We start from the raw sequence: 24557 nt of genomic DNA, 5'->3' as shown, positions 1-24557 counted from the left end.
AATTCTCTCTGCAACTCATCATCCAGAGAAAATGCTAAGCAGTTTCACTCCAGAACAGAATCACTCTCTCTTCCCTTGATAAGGCTTAGTAGCTGGGTAACAGCCTGATAGAGTCTGACTTCAAAACAAATATTATGTCCAGCTGTAATAGCAGAACAATTAAATGAACACATTAGAATAAGTTACATCTGAACCCTTAAAATATCAAAAAGACAGTAAATAAAGCAAGCACTACATTCTAAGAAAAAAAAAATACATTCTTTTATTCCTGCCCCATTTCTTAATAAAACATATTATACACAACTCACTGCATGAGACTCAGAAAGAAAATAAAATATAAATTGAGAATTAAAAGTGACCAGATCAGCAAACTGAAGAAACTGAAACACAGAATGAATAGAGATTCCAAATATCATTTTCATATGAAACAACAGCTTGAGAAAACTACTGCTATAAGCAGTGCTGATCATGAAGTGGAAGGTGTTTTATGGAGTCTTTCAATATGCAACTTTGTGAGTAGATGGGAATGTGTATTTCACTGTTACTAAATGACAACATTCCTAATCAGTTCTGAGATTATTTGTATTGTAACTATGATTATCCAGCTTTGTAACAATCAACTCTTTAACTAAACTAAAACTCCTTTAGCACAACTAGGATGGATCTGATGTAGCATCTCTTTGCTGAAAGAATGTTTGTAATGTCAGGTAAGACTACACCTTAAAACCAGAAGCAACAGTGGAGAAGAGGGCAGAGGGTATTTATCTTTTAGGGACTAACATATATATAATTAATTTTTTGTAAGGAGCTAGAAAATGTTCCCACAGTTGGCGGTAATTTTTTGGAGTGTGTTTCTTTAAGGCAGAACTCAAAACCTTCTAAGGGGATTCTAAGTCCCCAAACAGATGTTTCAGGGTCTCATTACTTCCTCCCCACCTTGTTTGCTTTTATAAAGCAGAATTGATTAACATGGTTTGCCAGTCTCTGCTGCTCAGCATGGTGAGTTGCTAAACATTTTGGGAAAGTTCTCTATTGGGAAGATGTGTGTCAATTCCATTTGAAATGTATTTTCTGCTCTACTTGGTGTGGTTGAAAAGCTTATGTTGGAATGTAATGAATACCTAGTGGGAATAAAAATCCTATGAACACAGACAGGGATATGGGAGAGAAAAACAAGAAAAGCAGCACTGAGATCTGTTCCTGCCTCCTATGCCAACTTCCTCAGTATTCTTACACAGTTTTTCTGAGCTGTCCATTTATCTTTCCCTCATCTGTGAATTCAGGAGGACAATAGTTACGTTCACAAGAGTAGCTTTAATATACTGGGAAATAGTTCTACGTTTTAACAATTACAGTGTGTTGATTGTTGTCACAGCTGACCTGAAAAGGCTTAGAGAATCTTGCAGTAAGTGATCCACATTTACAGATCTTGTCTTTCACACAGTATTGATTATACAAGGTCTGCAACTAAGATACAGTCAGGATGCTATTCCTTTCAACTTGACTGAAATCAACTAGTTCTTTAGGAGACTGCTTGATTAGGCTTTGGAACTTTCTGAGAAAACACCTTATGTGGGCCACAGACTTGGAGGAAATGCTAAATTTGTATACACCTAAATATTGCTCAGGTCACAAGCAAGCTAAATTATGAACAGAGATCAAACGTGTACTTGGTAAAACTGCCAAAACAGCACAGTTGAACACATGCTAACCTATAGCATTTTACTCTGGGTGTACAGCTTATCTGGAATTGCAAACAGGTATTTGAGAAACACAGCTTCTTTTCCTCTTCTGAGTTTCTAAATAAATAGAAAATATGGGATAGATGCAACACAAAAGATGGAAAAGTACTGTTTTCTTTAACTGTTTTACCAACATGCGGAAGAGTCAAGGAGGGGGGCTGAAGTATGTGAGAGGTCCCTTCCAACCCCTACAATTCTGTAATATGGAATGACTGACTCGATAGGGAATGAGGAATACAAGATATTATTGGGTTGCCTGATGGGTTTGAAGTGACTAGCACATCATATGAGACAACAGATTCCCCATTTAACTAACTCATCTGAATCAGGAGAAAATTTCACAAACCCAAGACCACCTCACTGTAGAAGCCAAACACTGAAGGTATTGGAGACCAAACCCTCACCACTCTTATAGACGTAAGATCTGCAGACCAAAGTCACAAACACAGGCATGCTAGGAAGAAACGGCTTTAAATTGTCTCTCTGTCCCCTTGCTTCTCTGAAGGATAAAAATGCTTCCTATGATGTAGAGGTATTAACGTATCTCTACAGCTACGTGTATACACTTTGAGTAACAGTTGCAACATCCATAACAGTACTTAGGTTCTTTTAAGAAACTTGCAGATAGAATGAAAAACGTGGCATTTCATCAAACAAATCTTGTTGTCAGCTGCAGAGTTTTGTACAGGTGGGATACGAAGAGACCAGGCAGAAAATACTGAGCATATACTGATACAGGCAAGAGCTTGGGACAGAGCCATTTGCAGCTATTTTTGTAGGAGACAACAGGAAAAGTGCAACAGGCATCAAGATTGAAGCCTAATGACAGAAAGTAACATTTATTTAGTTAAGGTGTTATTTTCCTAAGAAGTAAACACACTTGGGGGCCTAGCATCTCTTTATAAGCTCTTTACAAGCCAGCACAGCATCAGGTTACAGAAGTCCATTCATATAATGTTTATAAGTTCTAGTGTTAATGCTACTAATGGTGCTGCAGAGTAGAGTGCAAGACAGATCAATGTAAATCTTCTGATTGGTTTGTGGAAAGAAAAACACTAGGAATAAGGAAAGGAATACTTTTTGTAATGTTTAGATTAAAAGGAAAAATATTCCCCTAAGCAAACTTTTTAGACTTGCTTTTTTCACAGCCTACGACTTGGTGGGAGTTAGGAAAATTAGTAAACAAGAAAAAACAAGATTCACAAAAGAACAATAAAAGTTAACTGCCTATAAACCACTACTTTTCTCAGCTTCTAGGTCAGGAGCCATGACACCGTAAGATTTTGCCCAATGCAGGAATTCAGTGTTCCCAAAATGCCTTGAAAAGGTTTATGATGCCTTTGAACATAACCATTTTCATGCTACCTGACGTGACTCTCCTTCAGTGTTTTCCCCTCTTGATGGCTCCTAGTGTTCCTGGTTTTCACACCCTGACCAGTTGACTTAGTGAAGTTCTGGTGAAGAGAACAACATGATGTAGCTGCTGCAGTAGTTCTGGCCTTGAAAATCATATCCAGGTGATATGTGATTGTCTTTTCCATCTTGGTTCTGTTAGTTACTTTCAGCCAAATGTTTCACATTCATTTGATCCTTTTCCTCTACTTCAGCATCTCAGCAGTGTGTCTAATATCCATCTTAGAGACATATTGAGATGCAACTTTTTCAGACCTTTGTAAATTTGGGATTGGATAGAGCCCAGCTTTATCCTTTCATTATTTGTAAAAAGAAACTTGAAACTAATAAAAATTATGTTAAGCCAAGCAATGCTTCCAAAGCAACTGACTGCTGCAGCCCACTCACAAAAAATGTATATCGGCAGCAAAAACATGCAGCACAGTCATAAAAGGCATTACAAAGAAATACCTACATCTCTGCTGTGTATCTACCAGCTCTAGTCATGGAAGTTCAACCACAAGGACCTTCAGGCTCTAAAGCTGCACAATACTGTGATAAAATGGAATACTTTTTAAGTTACCAAAATCTAACTAGTTATTGCCCATTAAGTAAGCTATTGTAACTGCTCACATGCACTTCATACCCTTTCTGTTGTGCAGTAAGATCAGATAGGTGACTGAGGTTCAAGATAAACTGAATTATATATTTGCCTCGTAATAAAGATGCATATGAGCATAGCTGATGCTATTTAACAATCAGATAGAAAGCTTGAGCTCTCACTCTCCCACTCCAGTCTATTCACTCAAGGTAAAATGGGACTGAAGAGATACGACATAAGATCTTTTGCAGAAACAATCATTTAGTGCATAGTTTTCTAAACGAGATCTTGGGTTCTGATGGAGGACTCCAAAACCCCAAATTCACACATTTTTGTCTCCTCTTTCTGGACCACTACTTCACTGTGTCCACAGCTGGTTCCCTGCTCCAAAAACTGTTTTGCTACTCATATGTACCACTTCTTCAGCAAAGCTGATACCAGCTGGGTCTCAACTAAAAGTAGAGACATCCTTGCTTCTTTAAATAGGTTTACTGAAACAAACTCAGAAGACTTCATGCAACTAAGAATTAGATGGCAATGTATTGTTACTGTACAATGATAATGATAGGAATTTGATTCTGAATGAGTGCTTGTTTGGTAGGGCCCTCGGGAGCAATATCATACAATCAAATTCAACAAGTCTAAAATTGGCTGGCTCACTGTTCCCTCTCATCAGTGGAGAAAAAAATGGGTTCTTCTGAGAGAAAGTGAGAAGTCTGGTGCTTTGAAATACATCCTGGACAGTCTGTGCCTCACCTTTTAAATAAGTAAGAGAGGAGGACAGAAGTAAGCAAAAAATTCAAAATTGCAAAATTTATCAGGACACCTTTTTCCCAGGTACACAAAAAGATTTGACGTGAGGAGAAACAACAATGCATGTTTGTCAAGCATAATTTATGGAAGAGAAAAATCAAGCCAGCTCTAAAATCATGGGAGTCTTTTGGAGTGCCAGTATAATTATGCCCAAACTCAAGGTAAACCCTTTAGAAAACACAATCTGAAAGTGAAGATTTGATTACTGTCTCTACAACCAAGAATTTTAAGGAATTCTGCGGAATACTGGTAAGCAAGCATTCTTTTATATCAAATTGAAAAACTGTCCAGATGATTGTTATGTTTTATAGCAGATTGAATTAAATGCCTTTTTCAACTCTGACCTATTCTTATTGTATAGTTGCCATTTGCCAGCAAGTACCTATCTAAAAAAAGTAGTTGTGTGAGTATCACATGAAAAGCACTCATAATATCAGCATGCCATTTTAAAGGATAAGGAGTGGTTGAGAGTGTCTAATCATTTCAGGCAAAAACTAATCCTCAATTCAACACTGAGTTTTGCCAAACCTCAAACTAGAGGGTTCTTCAGAAGTAAAAAAGACAAATGAATAGTAGGGCAATGCAGGGCAGGTACATTTGTTTCCAGATAACTAAGGTTTGCTTCTATTGGAACATGACGTTGTTCCTTTAATATTATTCTGAAATTCCATTCTACTTTTGTTTCCTAATTGTGCTTGACTCCCAAGTAAACCTCCTCAAAATATTCATCTATTTAACTCATATAACCTTTATGATATGCCTATGGAGAAACATTTGTTAATGAAGACACTTCTGCAGGCTCACCAAGCAAAACGTTTATATCATTACGGTCCTACATTTAAAGAAAGAGATTCCGGATGGACATTTTGAGGTGCTGCTTGTCTATCGTAATTCAGTCTCAAAAACCATCTCTTCAAAAGTAAAATAGCTTGTGGATTTAATCCCTAGATTAATACTCTCAATTGTAGTAATTTCAAGTCCTAAAACAAGCATATTTGCCTACTTCCGATACACTATGAAAAGTAGAACTAAATCTTTCCACTACCCAGATTTTTTATTTATTTATTTTTTTTTTGAAGCTGCCAATTCATAAGGGAACAGAGGCCAGAGTTCAAAATGCTAGTCTTACCCTTCAGATACCAGCCACTTGGGAGAAGCTCACTTATACAGACTCTCAGTTTTATTGCTACTAAACTACTTGACAAATGCTGACTCACAGGAGCTAAGGGTAAAGGAAAACGTTAGTGCAAGAATAGATATTAATGTTAAGCTTCTTGTACTGCAGTTTTCTTCAAATTCTCCTCTTTGGTGTTTTGAAAAGAATTGCTTACTACTTATAATCCATATGTAGAAAAAACACTGTATGCATATGTAAATGGATCTCTGATGCACACCTGTTAAAGTTAAAATTTTAAGTCTTGCTTCCATACTTGTAGATAATTTGTGGCTTGGTTTCTATTTCTTAAAGTTTTCATCTGCTGTTACGAGCAACAGCCTGTACTGCTTAAAATCTCACTCAAATATAAGACAGAGAAGAAGCTATTCTAATAGAATGAAATGGTAACATTTTACATGGTTTTGAAATCCTACATTACTAAATAGATTTCCAATATTTCTGGTCCCAACAATAGTAACTGGATTCTAAAATAGCAAGAACGCAAAACTTACGTAGGTAATAATACCACTCAACACTGATATTTTTCCCTCCTACTGCAGATTTCTTCAGTCCAAACTTGCTTTTTGACTAAGGATTATGTCAACCTGATGAATCTGTTGAAGAAGGCAACATTGCACCAGCCAGGAAACCTGATTTTTCTGCCCTGGCACCCTATAAAGCCATTGTCAAAATAAATTTCAATGATGGAATCAAGAAATGGATATCAATGCTATGAGCAGCACAGAACCCATCCAATCTCAGCTGTAATTGGGAATACTGTTGCAAAGCAGGGAGACAATCAGTAAAGAAAGGAGCAGGTTTAAAAAAAAAAAGAGTTCAGATTAATGAAGCACTTAGAGCTTTAAAACAGCATGATGCAAAAATAACCACCATTTATTCCATTCCCTTTGCTCACAAAGAGTGTTCAGCGCTGTCCTCCTATTTACAACTCAAGATGTGTTGGCATAACAGATATGAGAGAATAATACAGATGCTCAACTGGTTTCTAGATATCTATATAGTCATTGATAATGATGTAAAGACAATCAGTTCAGTTTCCCTTCAGTTTCCAAGATTTTGTAAGGCTCTCTAATGATTCCAATTTCAACAGGCTGTTACTGTGAAGGGGCAGGCATACCTAACCTGAGGAGCAGACAAAATGACTTGGGTGCGTGTGTCATCCTTTCTACAACAGCTGGTCCTTCGTACACTCCCTGTTAACTGCATGAAACCAAACAGTGGTAACTTAGGTTTATGCTACCATTGATTCTATAGCAGTCCAGAAAAGAATAGAGAACAAATATGTGTACGCAATTGTAGAGAATGTTCAACTACACTATGTCCAAAATTTGGGGGCTGCAGGAATGTTTTAGCTGCGTTTCTTGACAAATGATGGACAGCTCCTGAAACTGAAAGCAATAGGTTTCTAGTCCCAGTGGTATTGCCTTCAAATATGTCTATGTTCTCAGGGTGGATCAGTTTTCCCTGCTGCAGGCATCCTGCTGAGAGGTGAGGTCCCCAGCAAAACACAGGAATCTGACTGCAAGCCTTTGAGGTGGCAGGAGCCAAGGGGGGTTCAAAGACAAGGCTGGCTGGTGGGCAGCACCTCTGAGTATTGTGGAGGTTAGAGGTTAGTAAAGCAGGAGCCACTGGCCAATAAAACAGTGTTTGGAGAGCCCACTCTACAGATAAATTGGGGATCTGTTTACACCTTTCCCAGCTTTCTGAGTTACACACACTGAAGCTTCCCACTGCGATCTTGTCCTACGTCCACTAGCATCTCCCCTTCTCAGCAGCTGCCCTGTTCTCTGCTGGTTGGCTTTGTAACATGGCTAAAGGATGCTTGGAAACTTTTAATCAGCATCCAGCATCAAAAATAAATAAATAAAAGCACAAGCGCTTTTATTTGTGTCAACTGCTGCAACAAGATCTGTCTTGTTTGATATTTCCCATGACTGCTGTACTAATGCTGGGAGAATAGAAGCTTAAATTCCCTTGATTAGAGAATTTAAACATAAAGCAAGCCCAATGCCAATCACACACATGAAAGGACAGCTTTCTGAAGCAAGAAAAAAAATGATCTAGGTAGAGTTACCACCACATTATAGCATTCAAAAATCAGTGCATACCTCACTTCAGAGCTTAAGCCCTGTATGAGGAAGAACATGTCCTTTTGATGAAGACACGTTTTCATGTTTCCTGTAAGCTATATAGCTCTATTTTAAGTGAGCATAAACATATATATACCCCGCTCAAACAGTTCTAAACACTGAGCAATTTTAAGTGAGCATTACTGCTTGCTTTGATTCAATACAAATGTGTCTTACTAAATTCTATGAGGATAAAACCCGAAGGACTGGTAGTCGTGTCATTTTTTTTTTTCCCCACTGTGCATCTATAGGAAAAAAATCAGTTTACAACTTGGTGTTGACTTCTTCCTCAACATCTTAAAAATTAAGTGACATAACCTTAAGCTGTGTGAACACACTTCATCCTTTGTGACTCCATAATTGCTGGCTGTGTTAACACTGTCAGATGGTCACATTGCAAAGGAAAGGGGTTGAAAATAATTTTACATAAACAAAAGAGTTGATAGACACCAACTAAAGTCTTTCATTTAATCTTGGAGAACATCTGAAATAGTGTGCTACAAGAGGAATGTTCCTTACTACATGAAGTGGAGTTTGGAGAAAAAAAAAAAAGTAATCATAAAGATAAGCATGAAGTCTCTTCACAGAGTCCCTGCTATCTCAAAATAAAGATGGAAAGTACACCACTGACCTGTGTTTGACTATTCATTCTGTATTAGTAAGAGTGTCAGGAAGTAGCTATTGTTCCCCTCTTGACAGATATGTAACGTGGCATCTGCAAGAGATGGAACTCAATTCTCAGGGGATTCCATAAAGCACTTTGCTAAACAAAGGTAGCAATAGATCAGAAACAAATGAGTAGTAAGAGGAAGAGTGCACAGCCCAGGTTTGGTGCTGCTAGCTTACTGAAGTATTTCAGACAATTGGTTAACAGGTTTTTCACTCATTCTCAGGCTTAACCTAATCACCAGATTCAGGATCAGGAAAGTTTTTAACCAGTATCTCAACCAGGACCATTGACATTTTCCTGTTATTGTTTGTTACAGTGTTGGGAAGCATCTTACAGTAGACTGTGCTGTGTGAGGGAACAGAGATGATGTATTCCATGGATCCTGTGAGACTAGAATTCCCTTACCCAGCTGAGTCGAGTTGCAGGAAACTATTTTTGAAGCTTAACAGCACTTTAACAAGAGGAAAGAACCAACCCTCACAAGTATATAATACAAGTTATACTGCTTGTCAGCTAAAAGGCATTACAGTATATTTCTAGCACAGTCCGCTTCTTCAGTCCTAACAAAGATACACACACAGACATCTAAGAAGCTCTTAGATACATCTGCACAACTTAGGAAGACTAAAGGAAAAGGTATTTAAAGATTATCTGGCAGCAGTTTGCCTCTACAGAACATGCAAAGCCTTTGTAACTTAAAGCCAAACATTTCCACTGTGTTGCAAGATACATTTGATGTAGTCATTAAAACAGGATCCAAGACTTTTAAGTTCCATTATTAACACTGTAGTTTGACCTTGGGAAAGTTATTTGTATCTCTATCCACTCATCATGAAAATGGATCCAAGACAAAGTTGTATTTACTATTAGTGTTTAACACACTCAAATGCAAATACTACAGTAATACAGAGCATTTACATCCTTGTAACAGTTTGAATAACCAAGGAAAGGTTTAGAGAAGCAAGGAAATTTGATAAAGAAGTGTGATGTGATATAGACTATGCAGAGGGAGAACAGAGACTAGTGAGAACTAGTGGAACAACAGGAGAAAGGCTTAATCATCTATAGCTAGCTACTTTATTGGTACAAAACAAACCACTCTCTAATACACTTTTAAAAGAAGTTCACGCTTCTCCAATTTTTGGATCACCTGGGTTTTCTGTAGGATATTCAAGCTGTGTATAGTGATCTGCAAGGGGTAAGTACCACAGGCCTACTTTACAAAAACATAAAGACAAACTTTTTTTTTTTTTTTTTTTTGAGTCTTAAAATAGCATTATTTTGCTTCTACAGTTCAAGTTTAACCTTTTTTTGTTCAGAGGCTACAAACCTAGATACTAAAGCACCACAACTGCATCCTAGAGAAATTACTCGATATGGTGTTGACGGCTCTCAGTTTTCAGGGCTCTTTGTCAGCTATGCCATGAAGCCCACTCTGTAATAAAGCAAGATTAAAAATAGTTTTCTTCGTTCAAAAAAGTAATGGCAGGAGAAACAATAGGAAAAAAGTCTAGGATAAGAATACTCGCTACAGCAAGTGAAGGGCAGGGGGGGAGCAATGAAAGTCTCATACACAAATGCCAAGGATTCTACAACTCCCCTGGTGACTCTGGCAGTAATCCAGGAAAAAGTTTTCTCTTTCCTTTGCTGTTTGCAGCAACAAATCTTTCCTCTGGAGGAGGGGTGAGAGGGCTGCAGCTAACTTCACTGCATCTGATAAGATGGCAAATTGTCCAGGTCTGACATTTATGGGGGACCTGGAGCTCCACTGAAGCACTCTGGGAGGATTAATGCAGGGTTAGCCTCTCCAATCACACTCCTTAAAATGCTACAAATGGCAGACAGATGAAAGTTCATTTAAATTTGATAATGATGAGTCTAAAGAACCCAAGACAGAAGTTGTCCCCTCTCAGGGAAAGAGCAGCAGCTGGAAGTTGAGCATTCTCACTAAAAGAGTTGTAAAACCTAACCATACTTGAAGAACTTCCAGTGTTTAGATACTGAAATGAGGTTCTGATTAATTGATTAATAAGAATTAAATCCCACCTCCTTCATGTGAGCTGTACCACCCACAAGAGAATTCCACCATCCATTTGCCTTAACTCTATCCAGGACTGTTTCACTTGAAGAATGGGAAATTTCACGCGCCTGCACTCATTGCCTGGAGCCAGCAGAAAGGCTCATATAGCTGTCAGCAAGCTGATAAGAGCTGAAATTACTCTGCAGAGCCCTCTTTAAAGAAGAGCCAAAGAAGTACATTAAATGAAAGGGAGGAGGGGTCAGAAAAGCCAGCCACTCATGTTGTCTTAACGTGGCACTAAAACAAGTCATTGATTTATGGATGTGTCTTCAGCTCTGCTTGACCTGGAGTCTGAAATTTTCTTTAAGTCAGGACTGTGGGACATGGCACAGGCACTAGAAAAAACATAATAGCTTGTCCAGATATTCTGACTGTGGGAAAAAACACTGCAAAAATATATGATTCCTATTCCTAACTTCCCTTGATTATTATATTATTTAAATTGCACTTTACTTAAAAACTAAACTTGTATCTTTTATGAGCTTTTAATTGTCTACCTAGGCTGAAAAGACAAAAGATTGGAATCATCTAAACAATTAATCAAAATCAAGAATGTCATATTGCCATTATTTGAGAAAATACCTTGAGGGGCTTCAGGAAAGTGAGTTACTGATTTACGCAAAGGAGGAAAACAGACATCACAATCAAGATTTTTTGTCACTGAAGTGCCTGACAGTCACTGAAGCGGAGATACATTTTTTTTTCAAAAGAAAAGCACACTGAAAATCTGCAGAAGTTATTCCACAAGGCAACACAGAACCAAGGTCTCTGGCAAATCTGAGCCCTGAAGCTGGATCAGCTGCAACGCATCCAGCTGTTCCCACATTCTGACAGCAGTCTGCAGCAGGTAGGAGCTCTCACCTACAGGCATCCCAGGCACAAGCCACCACTTTCCTAAGTACTCTCTAACTGCCATAAGTTTGCAACTTATGTCCTCTGGCTTAGGAAGTTCCTGTCTTTGCATTCATCTCGATTGATTTTCCTTCCCTGGGTTTTTTCATTCACCCCCCTAAGCTGATTAAAATCCTTCACTCACAAGGTACTGAAGCAACAAGTCCCACAGACTACATTGAAGTTCTGTGACAAAGCCATCTCCTCTCATGTTTTTAATAGAGCAGATTCCCAATAGTAAAATCCTAGGGCATGTCAAATGAAATTGTATCAAACAATGAGTAGTCTTGGCCATTCACTTTACGCATGGCCCTATTTTGCACTATATTCTAGCTCGCTATCTTATCCCCTATCATTCATGTTCAAGATGAAGAGTCTGGACTACTTAATTATCCTCATGAAAACTTTCATTGCCCCTGCTCTCTCATCGAGATGGGAGAACTGTAACTACTGCAGCCTATTAAGGGTGCAGGCATTCAACAGATCTATTCTGTGGTGTTCTCTACCTCTTTTATAAAAATTCTTCGTCATTTTTTTTTAATCACAGCTGACCATGGAACTTGTATTTTCATTGAACTGCTTATCATAGCTATAAGAACTCTTTCAAATGACTGCACCCAGCTGAGAGGCCAAAACTGCATATATGAGAGCTATTCTTCCTTGCACATTTATTCCTTTTTAAATCTACACTGAATTTCATTTGTCATTTATCATTCAGTTGTGCTGTACTCTAGCTTCTTTGGCCTAAGGAGGCACTATTTCCACATAAAATATTTCCCAAAGAACAGCCATTCACGAGGAGGATGTGCAAAGAGCTTTTGCTATGAGCTTGAGCTGCAAGTTTTTCCTTAAAAGTAATGTGATTCCAGGATGCTTACCTTGCACAAAGTTACACAACTTTGTGGAATTTCTTATCTCCAAGATTTCCACCACAAAGTAAGATTGGAAGAAATCAGGCAACAACAGAAATCCAAAGTGGAACAAAACAGCATTCAGACATGATGATCATGCCCTTGTTTCCTCAGGAAACCATGATGAAGAGACTTCCTTCCTTCAAGAGCTCTAGCTAGCTCTTTATTCTTGTACTGTTAGAATACATGAAGTCATTCTGCCTTCCAGACTGGATATTAATTCAAAAGTTTTAGTTCTGGAAGGTGGAAAAGTGTTACAAAGTCACTAAAGAACACACTAAGCCTTCTCTGGAAAATAATCTCTTTACCTGAAAACCATTTTCCAAGAAAGAACATCTAAATAAATGAAGGAACGACTCTTCTATTCCCAACACTTGACTATTTTCATATTCTGATCTCTTAACTTAATGAGGCTTTCTGTGTTAAAAGACTTCCAAGTAGGCTGATATTCAATGGGGAAAAACATTAACAAAACACCTGCATGCTGGGACATTTATTTCAGAAAAAGAAAGGGGATAAAATGAAGATGGTCAAATTTAAGGTGTGGAAAACTGTTATACAAGTTGAAGACATTTCTGTATCAATGACAGTACTGAAGTATGTTTCTGTAGATTAGCAGACTTTCAAAGCAACAGGTTAGAAATACCTTAGCTGACAGGGAAACTATACAAGGCATGGGATAAGCAGACATCAGCCAAGTTTATTTTTGCCTTTTCTTCCCACCTATGTCAGTCCTACTGTTCAGGACAAAGAAACTTCTGTTCTCACTCTATTACACACATCTACAACATTCACTTCTATTTCTTATCACTCCACTTCTAGGACTTTGCTATTAAGTGGGTGCTGCTTTGTGGTGCAGACAAAATGAAAGCGTAAGGATGTAGTGTCAAGTCTGCTGGGTCAGTAGCAGTGCAGCTGAGTTGCTCATCAACTTGCCTCTGGGCATTTCAGCCAGTATTTCAGATTCCATATGGAACTACTTGTGAGAGGGGGACTGTTCAAGGAAGCTTCAAAGAAAACGAGTATGACAACATTACTGTACAAAGGAGACAAGACAGCAGTCCCAAAGATGGGCAGATTTCATCCAGACTGCTATTAACTTCAGAAGCTCAAGCAGTGGGGACTTTTTTCTGATGTTCAATGCATTGGAGAACTAAAACATGTTAGCTTCCAGTTTCTAGGAAATCAAATCAGGAATTGTTGACAACAAAATGTTCCGCAAGTTCAAACAGTAAAAGCATATGTTAACATGGTTAATCTTCAGAGAACTCAATACAACCATGTATAATTGCAAGATTTCCCACACAGTAAGCTCTGTTCAAATCACTAAATGACACTTACTCTTTTTCTGAGCTGATACTACACACTGCCTTACGAAGCAACTGGACAAATGAAGTTGTTCTATAGGAAATCACAGCCCAGGTCATACCTGCAGTACATCCTCACAGGTAGCTCCAAATCTAAAGCACCTGCATTAAATCCTTTCCATGACAGTACTTTCTGATGCTCATGGATCAGTGTACAAAGTGCAAGAAAATCTTTTTGAGTACGGGTTCCTATATACTGCAGTGGCTTATCTTAAAGTGTCTTCTTTACTTCAGCAGATGCATGGCTTAAAGTGCCAAAAACAAAGCAAAAAATACATAACACTTTACTCCCTAAAAGCAGTCAGTCTATTTTAACCTGGAAAAAAAAAAAAAAACAAAACAAAAAACACCAACATTTGTATATATATCCTTTTGAACCAGCCTAAGCACCGGTCTCTTCAGAAGTTTCATTCCAATTCTAAATTCTCTCACCTCCTAGCATCATTTCATCTTTAGACTATGAATCTTTTTTGCTTTGTCCCTGTACACTGTCACAGAAATAAAGTCAAGACATTGAAAAAAACTGGTTGGGTATTTTGGCCAGTCAAAACACCCTACAACATTTTTTTTTCCTGAGTCATTCAAATTGTAAGAGAGTAAGTAAGACATGCAACTGCTCCCTATTGTGAGGCTGATGAGGAGGAAGGAAACAAATCTGTAGCACAGGTGGAATATTACTGCACATTTATCAATGAGGAAAAGCAATCAAGTTATTGGTAGTCAGCACAATATCAGTCCATAAGTAGCTTTTCACCATATGAGATTTCTAGGACATAGAACCATGTACAGCAAGGGAATTTCACAGGTACTTAGACTGAGATTCCACCTTGTAAATAGTGCTGACAGTGCATGAAACATATGGATAACATGCTCAAGTATTCTCAGTATACAGTCAGAAACAAATTGAGGAAGACAAGAGGAAGACAGACCTTATAATTTCATCGCAGTATTCTCAACACCAAAACATAAAACTATATTCCCAACTAAAGCATCAAGATGTGAGAGCAAGCTTTAGAGGTACTTCTCACCTCCAGTCAATTGAATCAGTGTTTCTGTTATATTCAGTGATGTTTTGGATCCAATAACAGTGACCAATACAAACCACCTACAGTTCACAAAATTCTCTCCAGAAACAGACCAATATCATATTCTGCTTATTAAATATCTTCTATTTTAGCTTAAATTCAGGAGTTACCAATGATACAGATAATTTACTTGAATTAAGGTTGCTTAATTGGTTTGCTACAAAGCATCTGAGAAACATATATTGTGAATGCAAAGGGAAAAGTGAAAGAGAAAAATATACAAACTAGTGAAGTTTCCTGATTTCGCACTTTAAATTTACTGTTTAAAGCACCTTCTCTGTAGGAGAATATTATCTTGATCTGATTATTTTATGACATTAGTAAAACAGACAAGAAAATCAATGTATGCTTTCATGAACTATTCATGTCAGTTCTAGTTTTGTCAGGCTAAACACCCCTGTGTTAGTATTTTTATGTTCAAGTCACAGAAAAACAAGAAAAATCAAGCAAAATATTGTTTCTAGGAGTTGCAGTTATGAAGCTACTTCTGCACTTCTCTGCAGCAAATTAGTGCTGCCAATGGGCCCTACCAAAACAGTTCATTTGTCTGTAGGGACTAAAGAGAAAGGAGACCCCTGATGGCTGATACGATATTTGCAGACACTCAGAACAGAGAAGTCAAGCTGGCAAAAAATCTCAGGCATGAAATATAACTACATTTCAGAGTAGTTTCTTCACCCATATCCGTTATTAACGTAACGATGCAAATTTTAGCACTGCCTAGGTAGAAACAATTACACTAGTATTACAGGCCACAGCCTGAGAAACCATGCCTTGGGCCACCTTTTACAAGAATCACACAGAAGATGACTTCATCAGTGACATGCAAGGGGATTTCAGAAACATCTCCAAACCCTGTGGAGAAATCTGAATACAGAAATCCCATGCATCTTTAAAAGTCATCTGAAATCAAGTGGTTTACTTTTTTCCCCACATACCCAGCACTTAATTATTCTTTGCCTCAGCTCCTCATCACAAAACCAGAAGCCCCCTACCATGCACTAAACGTCTATCATTCCAATAAGGTGACGAGGATTACAGATCCTAGTTATGTGTTTACAATACATGCCAACATCTTACTGTATTCATCTCTGGCCCCAAAATGTGATCCATATAGCACAGCGATCAGAAGAACATGGCTGAATCCATGTAATTTGACAACAAAACTTTTCACACCATGAAAACCCTCACAGTGCCAATTCTGTTCAGACAGTGTTGATATGTACGAGCTCTTGAGTTAAAGGAGCTGATGATGGCTGTGTCCACAGAAGCAAAGTTTTGACAGTAACAAACAAGAATCAGCATCAGCTGGAGCGAAATAGTTTCTTTTGCCTCCAACTACACAGAATTCAATCACAAGTTTGGACAATTTAAGATCTCTGCTCTTCAAATCACAAAATAAGTAAAGTCTCCCTCTCACAGCAATCATCAATTTAGTTAAAATATTTAAAACATTTTTCACTTGATATATCCCTCACATTTTGGAGGATTAAAATTTATCTACAAGACAAAGCTCCTGGGACACAGGTAGACTCAAATACTGTCTTTCAGACAATTTAGTTACTATGTAGAAAAAATACATATATGCTATAATTTCATCAAAAACATGTTAATAAATTAGAGTAGGTATTAAGTCTGCCTTCAGGCAGAGCCTCCAGCCCAGTGTGTATTAGGAAGCAGAAAGGAAAACAAGAAAGAAGTTTCTGAAAGTTTAGTTTGACTGGATTGGTAGGAATATGCATTCCCCACCCACTGTAAAAATCTTCATATGAAAAAGCAGGTTGTCAAAACATCAGTTTCACATTTCAGATGTGCTGCAACCCAGGATGGGGAAGCTTTGATCACTGTGGATACTGAGAATCCTATAATATATTTCACAATAGCATGTAAATTAAAATAGGTTGGTGAAATTCCAATCTGAGTAACTGGAATCTGCCTACTCAAGTGTTCTTCTGCAATTGCAATCACATGCAGTATTCTTCACTTCCTGACCTGAAGGATAACGTAGTACCGCTCAACAGCTGCTGTTTACCAGATTTATCTGCATCAGTGAAGGGTAAAGATAAAATATTGAAAAATAATGGTGAATGCATATGCTTAGCATAAAGAAAGAAGGAAGAATAATCAAAATATTAACATGAGAGAACAATCAATGCCTCAGCATTCCAACAAATTACACAGTAAGGCAGACATAAACCCACATTAACTGCAAATAAAGGATAATCTAAATACAGTTCATTATTTTACCTGTCTTTGCATCTCTTCAATCTGTCGTTGGGGAACACTTTGCAGAATACTGTACATTTCAGGCATTTTTTCTTCAGGGATGACTACAGAGGCCCTATAAGCAAACAACCAGAAAAACAGTAAGATGAGAAAAAGTACATTCCACATTAAAAGAGATCAACAGCTCTTTTAACACAGAAACTTGTTCCACATCTAATATGATGTGCTCAGAAGATATCAGTAGAAATAAGCAGTATTGTCCTAGTGTAATTTATTATTCTGTAGCAACTCCCTCATGACCACGGTCAGCCTGCCCATAGATGACACAACAGAATTCTATGGACTGATCTGCAAATCAATTTAGAAAATATGGAAGGGACGGAGACACAGAATTCCTGAAATCCCATCCCTGGACTGCCACTGACTTGCTGACACCTTCGATCTTTCAGAGTGACAACTGATAGCACCTACAGTGTTATGCATACTAACTAGTAATTTTGTATGTATTATCCTAAGATCACATAACTGAACATTGTGCACATATAGAAAAATAAAATCTAGACTCTTAACACAATACACACAACTACAAAATAATTATGCTTTTCAGTCTCAAATGAACTTAAGAATCATGATAAAGTATAATAAATTAAGCATCCAGATGATGCCATTTTTTGGCACATTCTGTTCTTAAATGTCTAAATGCAGATCAGTCATCATTAAATGCAAGCTTAAGAAAACAAAGCTAGTCTGCCTTGGAAAAGATATCATTGGCTACAGGATAAACAAACAGCTCAATCAACTCTGCCTCCTTTGTTTTCCTCTCTTGTTTTCGATACATGAATACATCAAAGGCCAAGACCACATTTATCTTATTCAGTATTCTCTTCACTGTAACTACCAGTGCTTTTGACTTATTACAGCAGTTTCACTCAAATCACTGAATACAATGGATGCCTCTTAGGTGCAAACTGGATGTACAGCAGTTATGGTACAAACCTCTTCCAGTCCAGAACCTCAGAGAAAGGCAGGATGTAGGAGTCAGCAATAATGACTGGGACACAGCCGGCTTGAAGAACATCGCTCAGTACAGCCTGTCCGAGGCGTGCTCCACGTAGAACAACACAGAATGTAGCTTCCTGTCAACAAATGATACCCAACACAATGATGAGGGAAAAAAGAGCAGTATTAGAGTTGAAGTAGGTATGTACATATATGCCCTTTAAATTGTCAGGGGGGGGAAGCCAAAAGGAAAGACTTGCACTTGCACTGCGCTACCAATGTATTCTGAGTCACCAATAAATTCAAGTTTATCTACTAGTGGCTCATAAATATTGAGTGGAAAGCAGAGAAATCAGCTAACGAGATTATTCTAAGCTTTACTTTAATGTTCTAATTTCAGAATTCTAGTTGAGAAAATTCAGGTGGAAAAAATAAGTTTGAAAGTTGGCATAACAAGATGAGCAAAAAGCAGTGTGAACTTATCAAGTGCAAAATGTACGATGCCAAACCAACTTTTTCCACTAAAAGGATAACAGGGACATAACAGATTTCATAGGCAATCTTAAAATGCACTTAGCATCTGATATTTTCATAAGGAAATTAAAAAAAAAAATCATGAGATTGATAAAACCCTTAGAGGCTTTATAGTTACAGAATTCTATATAAAAAGCAGTTAGCAGTGGCTCATAGGTAAAAAAAAAGTGACGAATCAAAAGAGTTCAAAAAAAAATTTATCCTAGTTGCAGCATCCAAAATGTCTCTTAGTTAAGGGAGGAGCAAAATTAAGACTACACTACTTATTATATGTGATGATGGTTGACATTTTTTGGAAGATTAAGAAACATAATGGATAACAAGATTAGAGTTTGACACTACATGGAGAAAATGACTAAAAATACACATATAGCCTTCAACATTTAGGTAAAAATCAACAGCACAAATGTAGAGCATGAAATAATGGGCTATGTTTTGCGTTTTGCAGAGAAGGATATTTCATACAAAAGGTATGAAGAATATTCATGTGCAACAACAATGTTATGCTACTGGAAAAAAAAAATTTAAATCGCTCCACCATAGGTTGTAAAAGAATGTAGAAAGAAGCACAACCTAAGAGAATGGCAGTAATCTCTCACTCCGTTCAGTATTGCAGGACCCCAGACATAGCAGCGTATTTAGTTTTAGGCAATGCACTTCCAGGGAAAAGAAGTATGATAACTTATCTCAAGAGCGTGACCAACAAGACTCAACAAGACTACTTATTCCAAAGGGGTACAAATGGGAGGAAGGTGGCTAAAGGGAGCTTCAAAGATATAAAAAGATTCCACAAAAAAGAATATTAACAGCTTATTCATGCCCACGGCACACAAGATGAAAAGCCACAAGCTGAAACTCCAGCAGAGAAGGTATCTTGGCTATGCTGCAGATACGGTATTTAGTTCACTTCAACATTACTGAGGAAACTTGCTACAGATTCAAGATGACAAAAAAAACATACTTGGAGGGTTTAGCTCTACAAAGAAAAACTCCAAGTCAGTATTATTCCCAAATCTAAGAAAGAGAAATCAAAGTTGACACAAGGGCTTGCACAGATAAGAAAATATCTTTCCAGTTAGCATTCTGTGGCATGATGAAAAGGAGCCAGGAAGGCAGGGTAGAAAAACATGAAAATGAAACTAGGAAATACAACAGAATTTGCTGGATCTTCACTTGCTTCCTAGTGCAATTGTGAGCCTTGTGCTCATATTTGTAGAGTACTGAAGAGTCTGAGAATCCTGTCCAAGAGAAGAGTGCTAACAGGAGGCTTTAGCAATCCAGAAGTCCAAGAGCCTGGCTAGAAAAAAGTCTGTACAGGCAGTGCTGGAAAGGATGAACAGGGATCAGTCCTCAGGCTTCCTCCTTCCCCTACTCCCAGACAAGAACAGAAGGAAAAGAAGGGTGGGGGAAAATGGAAGGAGCAGAGAGAACAAACACACTTTAACCATTCACTTGCTGGATCACAAATAAACAGGTGGAAGAAATCCTAGTAAGGTCTGGGAGAAGGGGGTGGGGAAGATAAAGAAGAGCCCAGATGTGGACACAGATGCTCATCTGCCCAGATAACCATTTTTCCTGTCTAGACAAAGGTTACTATAAATACATCTCCTCACATCACCACTGTTATCAGCCAGACATTCCAAAGGGAGATGCAGGGCTCTGCTAAGGAAAGTATTTTAACAATCTCTGCATGTGCCAGCTCTCTTCAGAGATAGAAAATAATACATAGCAAGATATAGATACAGATCCTCTGACTTGCTATCCTTGAGCTATCCAGTCAGTATTTAAAGAAATACAGCAAAGAGATTTTTTTCCTCCCCTTTTGACTGGAAGTTTAGGACTCATTGTGACCCGTTGTTCCCTCTCCCTCTCCCCCTCCTCCCCAAGGAATTTTAAACATATTTCCTTCAAAACATAACAGGAGGGGTGGAAACTTTGCCTTTCTTCAGCCTGTTTGTTATTTTATCATCATTTGTTGAAGTTCAAAGACAAATTATGTGCTGGTGGCCACAGACAGAGCACAGTGGCCTATGGCATAACTCACTTCACCACACCACATGCCAAAGCACCTCTCTGTTAGAGAATTGCCAAGAGACCCAGGGGTCTGAGAATGCTACCTAGTTTTATCTTCCCTGACACATCAAAAGGCCTCTGGAAGTTGGGCCAAGGCCATCAGACACATTTCACCTAGATATTTTCATAGTTGCATGCTGACAAGTCTTCTAGCTCAGTCCATTGTGTCTACAGAGAGTATTTTGTAGAGTTTAACTACTGAGTTGCATGCAAAAAATGCAACCTGATGAACTGTATTTGTAGCAGTCTTTTTTTCCCCCCAAAAATAAATATATACATAAGCTCTGCAAAGTTCATTTTAATCTGTCCTGCAACTAACAAAGCAGGCCACTGCTCTAAGCTCGATCTAACAAGACCCGAAGAATCGTTAAGAAATCAATTTCAAACTCATGCCTACTGAAGGTCACTTTACCAGTCATTCTGGAGGTGTAGATTCTAAAGTTCTTCCCTAGTTTTAAAGCAATCAATTTTGCCTGACCTTCAAAATTTTCACCTCTCATTACAGCTGGATTTTGTGGTATCTGCACATCCTTATTTAAGTTTACACCATGTTATCGTGTACTACCACAACCACCATGACCAACCCCATTAAGTTGATACACTTAAGCAGTATTTCAGACTGCAGTGTATCCTCTATACCAGCTTGAGTACACGGTTCTTCATTCTCTTAAAAATCAGAATAAAGTTGGGATATAACATCCCAGCTGATCTAATGAACTGTGCATTTGCAAAACATTAAATGAAATATAAGCAAGTTCTCTATCAGGGCTAACTAGGAACAGCTCCACAGCTAAGACAGTCACCAAGAGAAAGAGAAATCTGCAGAAGAGACAGTCTTACCTGAAGCACTTGAGGATAATCAAAGATTTGATTGTTGTGACAGCGTTTGCGAACAGCAGGGACCCCATCTGACAGATTTGTACATTTGTCAAGGAGCAGCACCGATTCCCCATTCTCAGCCTGAAGAGCTTCCAACTCAGACTGGTATTCTGGGTGCAGAGACATTTGAGATGACAGAATGAAATACCTGCGGGGACTGAGAAAACACAGCTAGTTTACTTGACAGCAATGCAAGTTTACTTCCAAGGTGCTCGGCAACACGTTCCCTTCCACTCTAGAAAAGTTAATCTCATTCTGCTAAATGTAGACATAGTGCCAAAATTGGATTTTCAGACAATGCAGGAAAGAATGCAATATAATTAAATTTTTGATATTAAATGGCTTAGTATTATTTACAATATCAAATAAAATCATACACAGAAAAAGTGCTTGTATGAATAGGCACTTGCATTATAACCTCTTTTATAAATTGAGATTAATGTTACTTGTCTACATAATAAAACAGCTTGCTACTGATGCTTGATGTCTGTGCACTGTTACAAAGCAGACAGGACACTGAATGCTGCTAGTGCTTTCTTCTCCCGTATTATTTTTTTTTTAAATCAATTTTAATTGGAAAAAAAGATGCTGAACTGTCTAATCTTATTCCCTCTTAAGTCCTACCACATCCCAAAACCACGAATATTCAAGATGTGCTTCAACACTGAATTATTTCACAGCTTTAATTAGACCTGGAGGTAAAACACACAACAACAATGACAGATCAGAAGCTCTCTCTTTGAAAAATGGGATTTGTTAATGCTGGAATATATCATGTCACACAAATGTTATACTCATTTAGTCTGATTTTTTTTTCAAGCAGATCGGATAAGTCAAACTACTCTACTGCTTCCCATTCGAGGGAACACGCAGTGAGAGCGTGCCCTCACGCAGCCAAAATAACGCAGGAAATAGGCGGCCTGAACTTAGGATTCCAATTCTGCTCCACGTGATACTACTTTTAATTTACAGCTTTGAAAACACACACAAACACACACTTTATAAAGTCAGACCTTTCCTGCTGCTCTTCTCACCTCTTTTACTTATTTCCCTGCTGGTCACTTCAGCGGATCCAATTAGCAGAGAAGACTTGAACAGAATTTTTTTAAAGCCACTCTTGTTCCTAAGCCTGCAGCTGCTACCATCTTGCTACAAACAGTTTTAAAGAACATATGTTTCTTGCAGAGTTGGATTTAAAATATTTCAAATTATCCAACTCAAAAGGCCAGTAAATCACAAACTCTCTGTTCAACTCTGTAAGAGGAACAAAAATAGGATTTGCCTTTAAAAAAGGAAATGCCACCACACACTAGTGATAATGGATGTTTACGACCAGTGAAAGATTGTGTGGGATTGATTGGGCGTTTAAAATCAAATTTTGCCTTTAAACCATCATCATCCTATGACACCCAAACCCAGCTATCAAATCTTGTTACAAAAGAAAGTAGATTGCAGCTAGCAGGCAATAACACTTCAGTGTAATGGAATGTGATTACTTATCCCTATCAAGCTTGAACCTGAGCTTTGTTCTCTTGTCACTGTTTTCCAGCATAAAGCAACCTGTGAATGTTTCAATTAGTAACGCTAACTGGCCGCTAGATGGTACTCTGGAGACTGCAGTCTGTTTCTCACAAAAAGTTGTGTGTGTTTGAGAACACAAACCTCCCATCAAAAATGGGCTGACACAGCATTTGGTTGACTATATGGACACAACCAGTATGACAGCATCTCTCTCTGCAACAGATTCTACACATGCTGAAACTTATGATCACGTTTATACCTTCCAGATAGAAATACAAAGCATGCTCTCAGTCTACATTGGGCCATAACACTTGAGACGTGACGAATCAGTTAGGATTCAACCAGGTGTCCCTACACCTTCCAGGTGCAGAAGCATTATAAACAAGAGCATAATGTGTGTGGGTAAAACAAACTTCTACTGTACAGCTTTGTCCTGTAACTAACTACGATTCCTTGCTCTGGAGCAGCCAAGAGCAATAGCAAGAATGTTGCCCTTACCAGAGGAGACAACTGTAGCCAAAGCTCCAGTTTTTGTCTGTTATCAGCAGCACCCTTGCAACAACAGTTTTCAACTCTGATAAATCCGTATTCTTTAGAGGACGCGGTTAGAAGAAATCCCTAAAGCTTCTGCGTTTCCAATCTTGAAATTCATAATCAATAAGAGCACATTTACCCCACTGCCTCAATCTGCTCAGCTTTTAAACCACAACACTGGTAAGAACCTGCTACAGGGAAGCTTTCAGCTGTGTAATTAAAAGGCTTATTGAAAATGCTTCTTTTGTCTTTGCTATATATACAATTTATTGTCATTAGTTTGCTTTTAAGTATCTTAAGTGATCTGAAAGTATAATTTACTAGGGAATCAGTGCTACTTGGAATTACAGCTCTGCTTTACCTAAACTTTAAAAACAAACATTAACAACTATTTTTATTTATTTTCTGTAAGTTGAAAATATATTCTAGATATATTGAATCTAATGCTGCTAGAAACACTGTTGTCCTGTTTCACAGTTCAGTTTCTGGAGTGGATCACCAAGAAACATTGTCAAACTATCACCTACCACACTTTAGTCTCTGAAGTGGGAAGACAGAATCATCTCCCCTATACCCCCAGCTCATAGGTAACCCACACCCCGGCAGATTAGCCAAGGCTACTAGCAGCAGAACCATCACGTATTTTAACAGGAAGAGCCATACATGAGCCCAACCCTTACACAAATTGACCCAGCCTGCCAAGAGGCTAGCAGATATGTTTGTATTTTATTTGTATCCATATCACATGCAATATTCAATGTACTTTGCCAATTCATTGGAATCACTTTACCCTGGTCCTCTTTCGGGCAGATCCACTTCTGCAGACAGAGGGCTGTACACAGGAATACTGACATCGTAGCCTTGCCGGTAAGTCCACGTGGAAAAGCCTCCACCAGCTAGCAGAGCTCTGAAAAATACAAGAGACTATAAACA

The 24557-nt window shown here is 38.2% G+C and overlaps 1 protein-coding gene across 2 annotated transcripts in view; it reads right to left on the bottom strand.

The window, feature by feature from the left end:
* The window catches only part of EXT2 (exostosin glycosyltransferase 2), a 71873-nt gene that overhangs the window by 40092 nt on the left and 7224 nt on the right, over nt 1–24557 (bottom strand). For both annotated transcript variants that reach the window (XM_042866414.1, XM_042866405.1), the window contains exons 4-7: nt 24415–24531; nt 21531–21726; nt 18081–18220; nt 17106–17199 (exon numbers count right to left, since the gene is read on the bottom strand). In XM_042866414.1, coding sequence (XP_042722348.1) covers nt 17106–17199; nt 18081–18220; nt 21531–21726; nt 24415–24531 — 547 coding nt within the window. The remainder of the gene's footprint in view (nt 1–17105; nt 17200–18080; nt 18221–21530; nt 21727–24414; nt 24532–24557) is intronic.

The sequence above is a fragment of the Lagopus leucura genome, unplaced genomic scaffold, assembly GCF_019238085.1.
Source record: "Lagopus leucura isolate 7727_CA_CO unplaced genomic scaffold, USGS_WTPT01 Super-Scaffold_1, whole genome shotgun sequence".
Lineage (NCBI taxonomy): Eukaryota > Metazoa > Chordata > Aves > Galliformes > Phasianidae > Lagopus > Lagopus leucura.
Note: the sequence above shows the minus strand (reverse complement) of the source record. Positions and strands in the feature narration are given on the sequence as shown.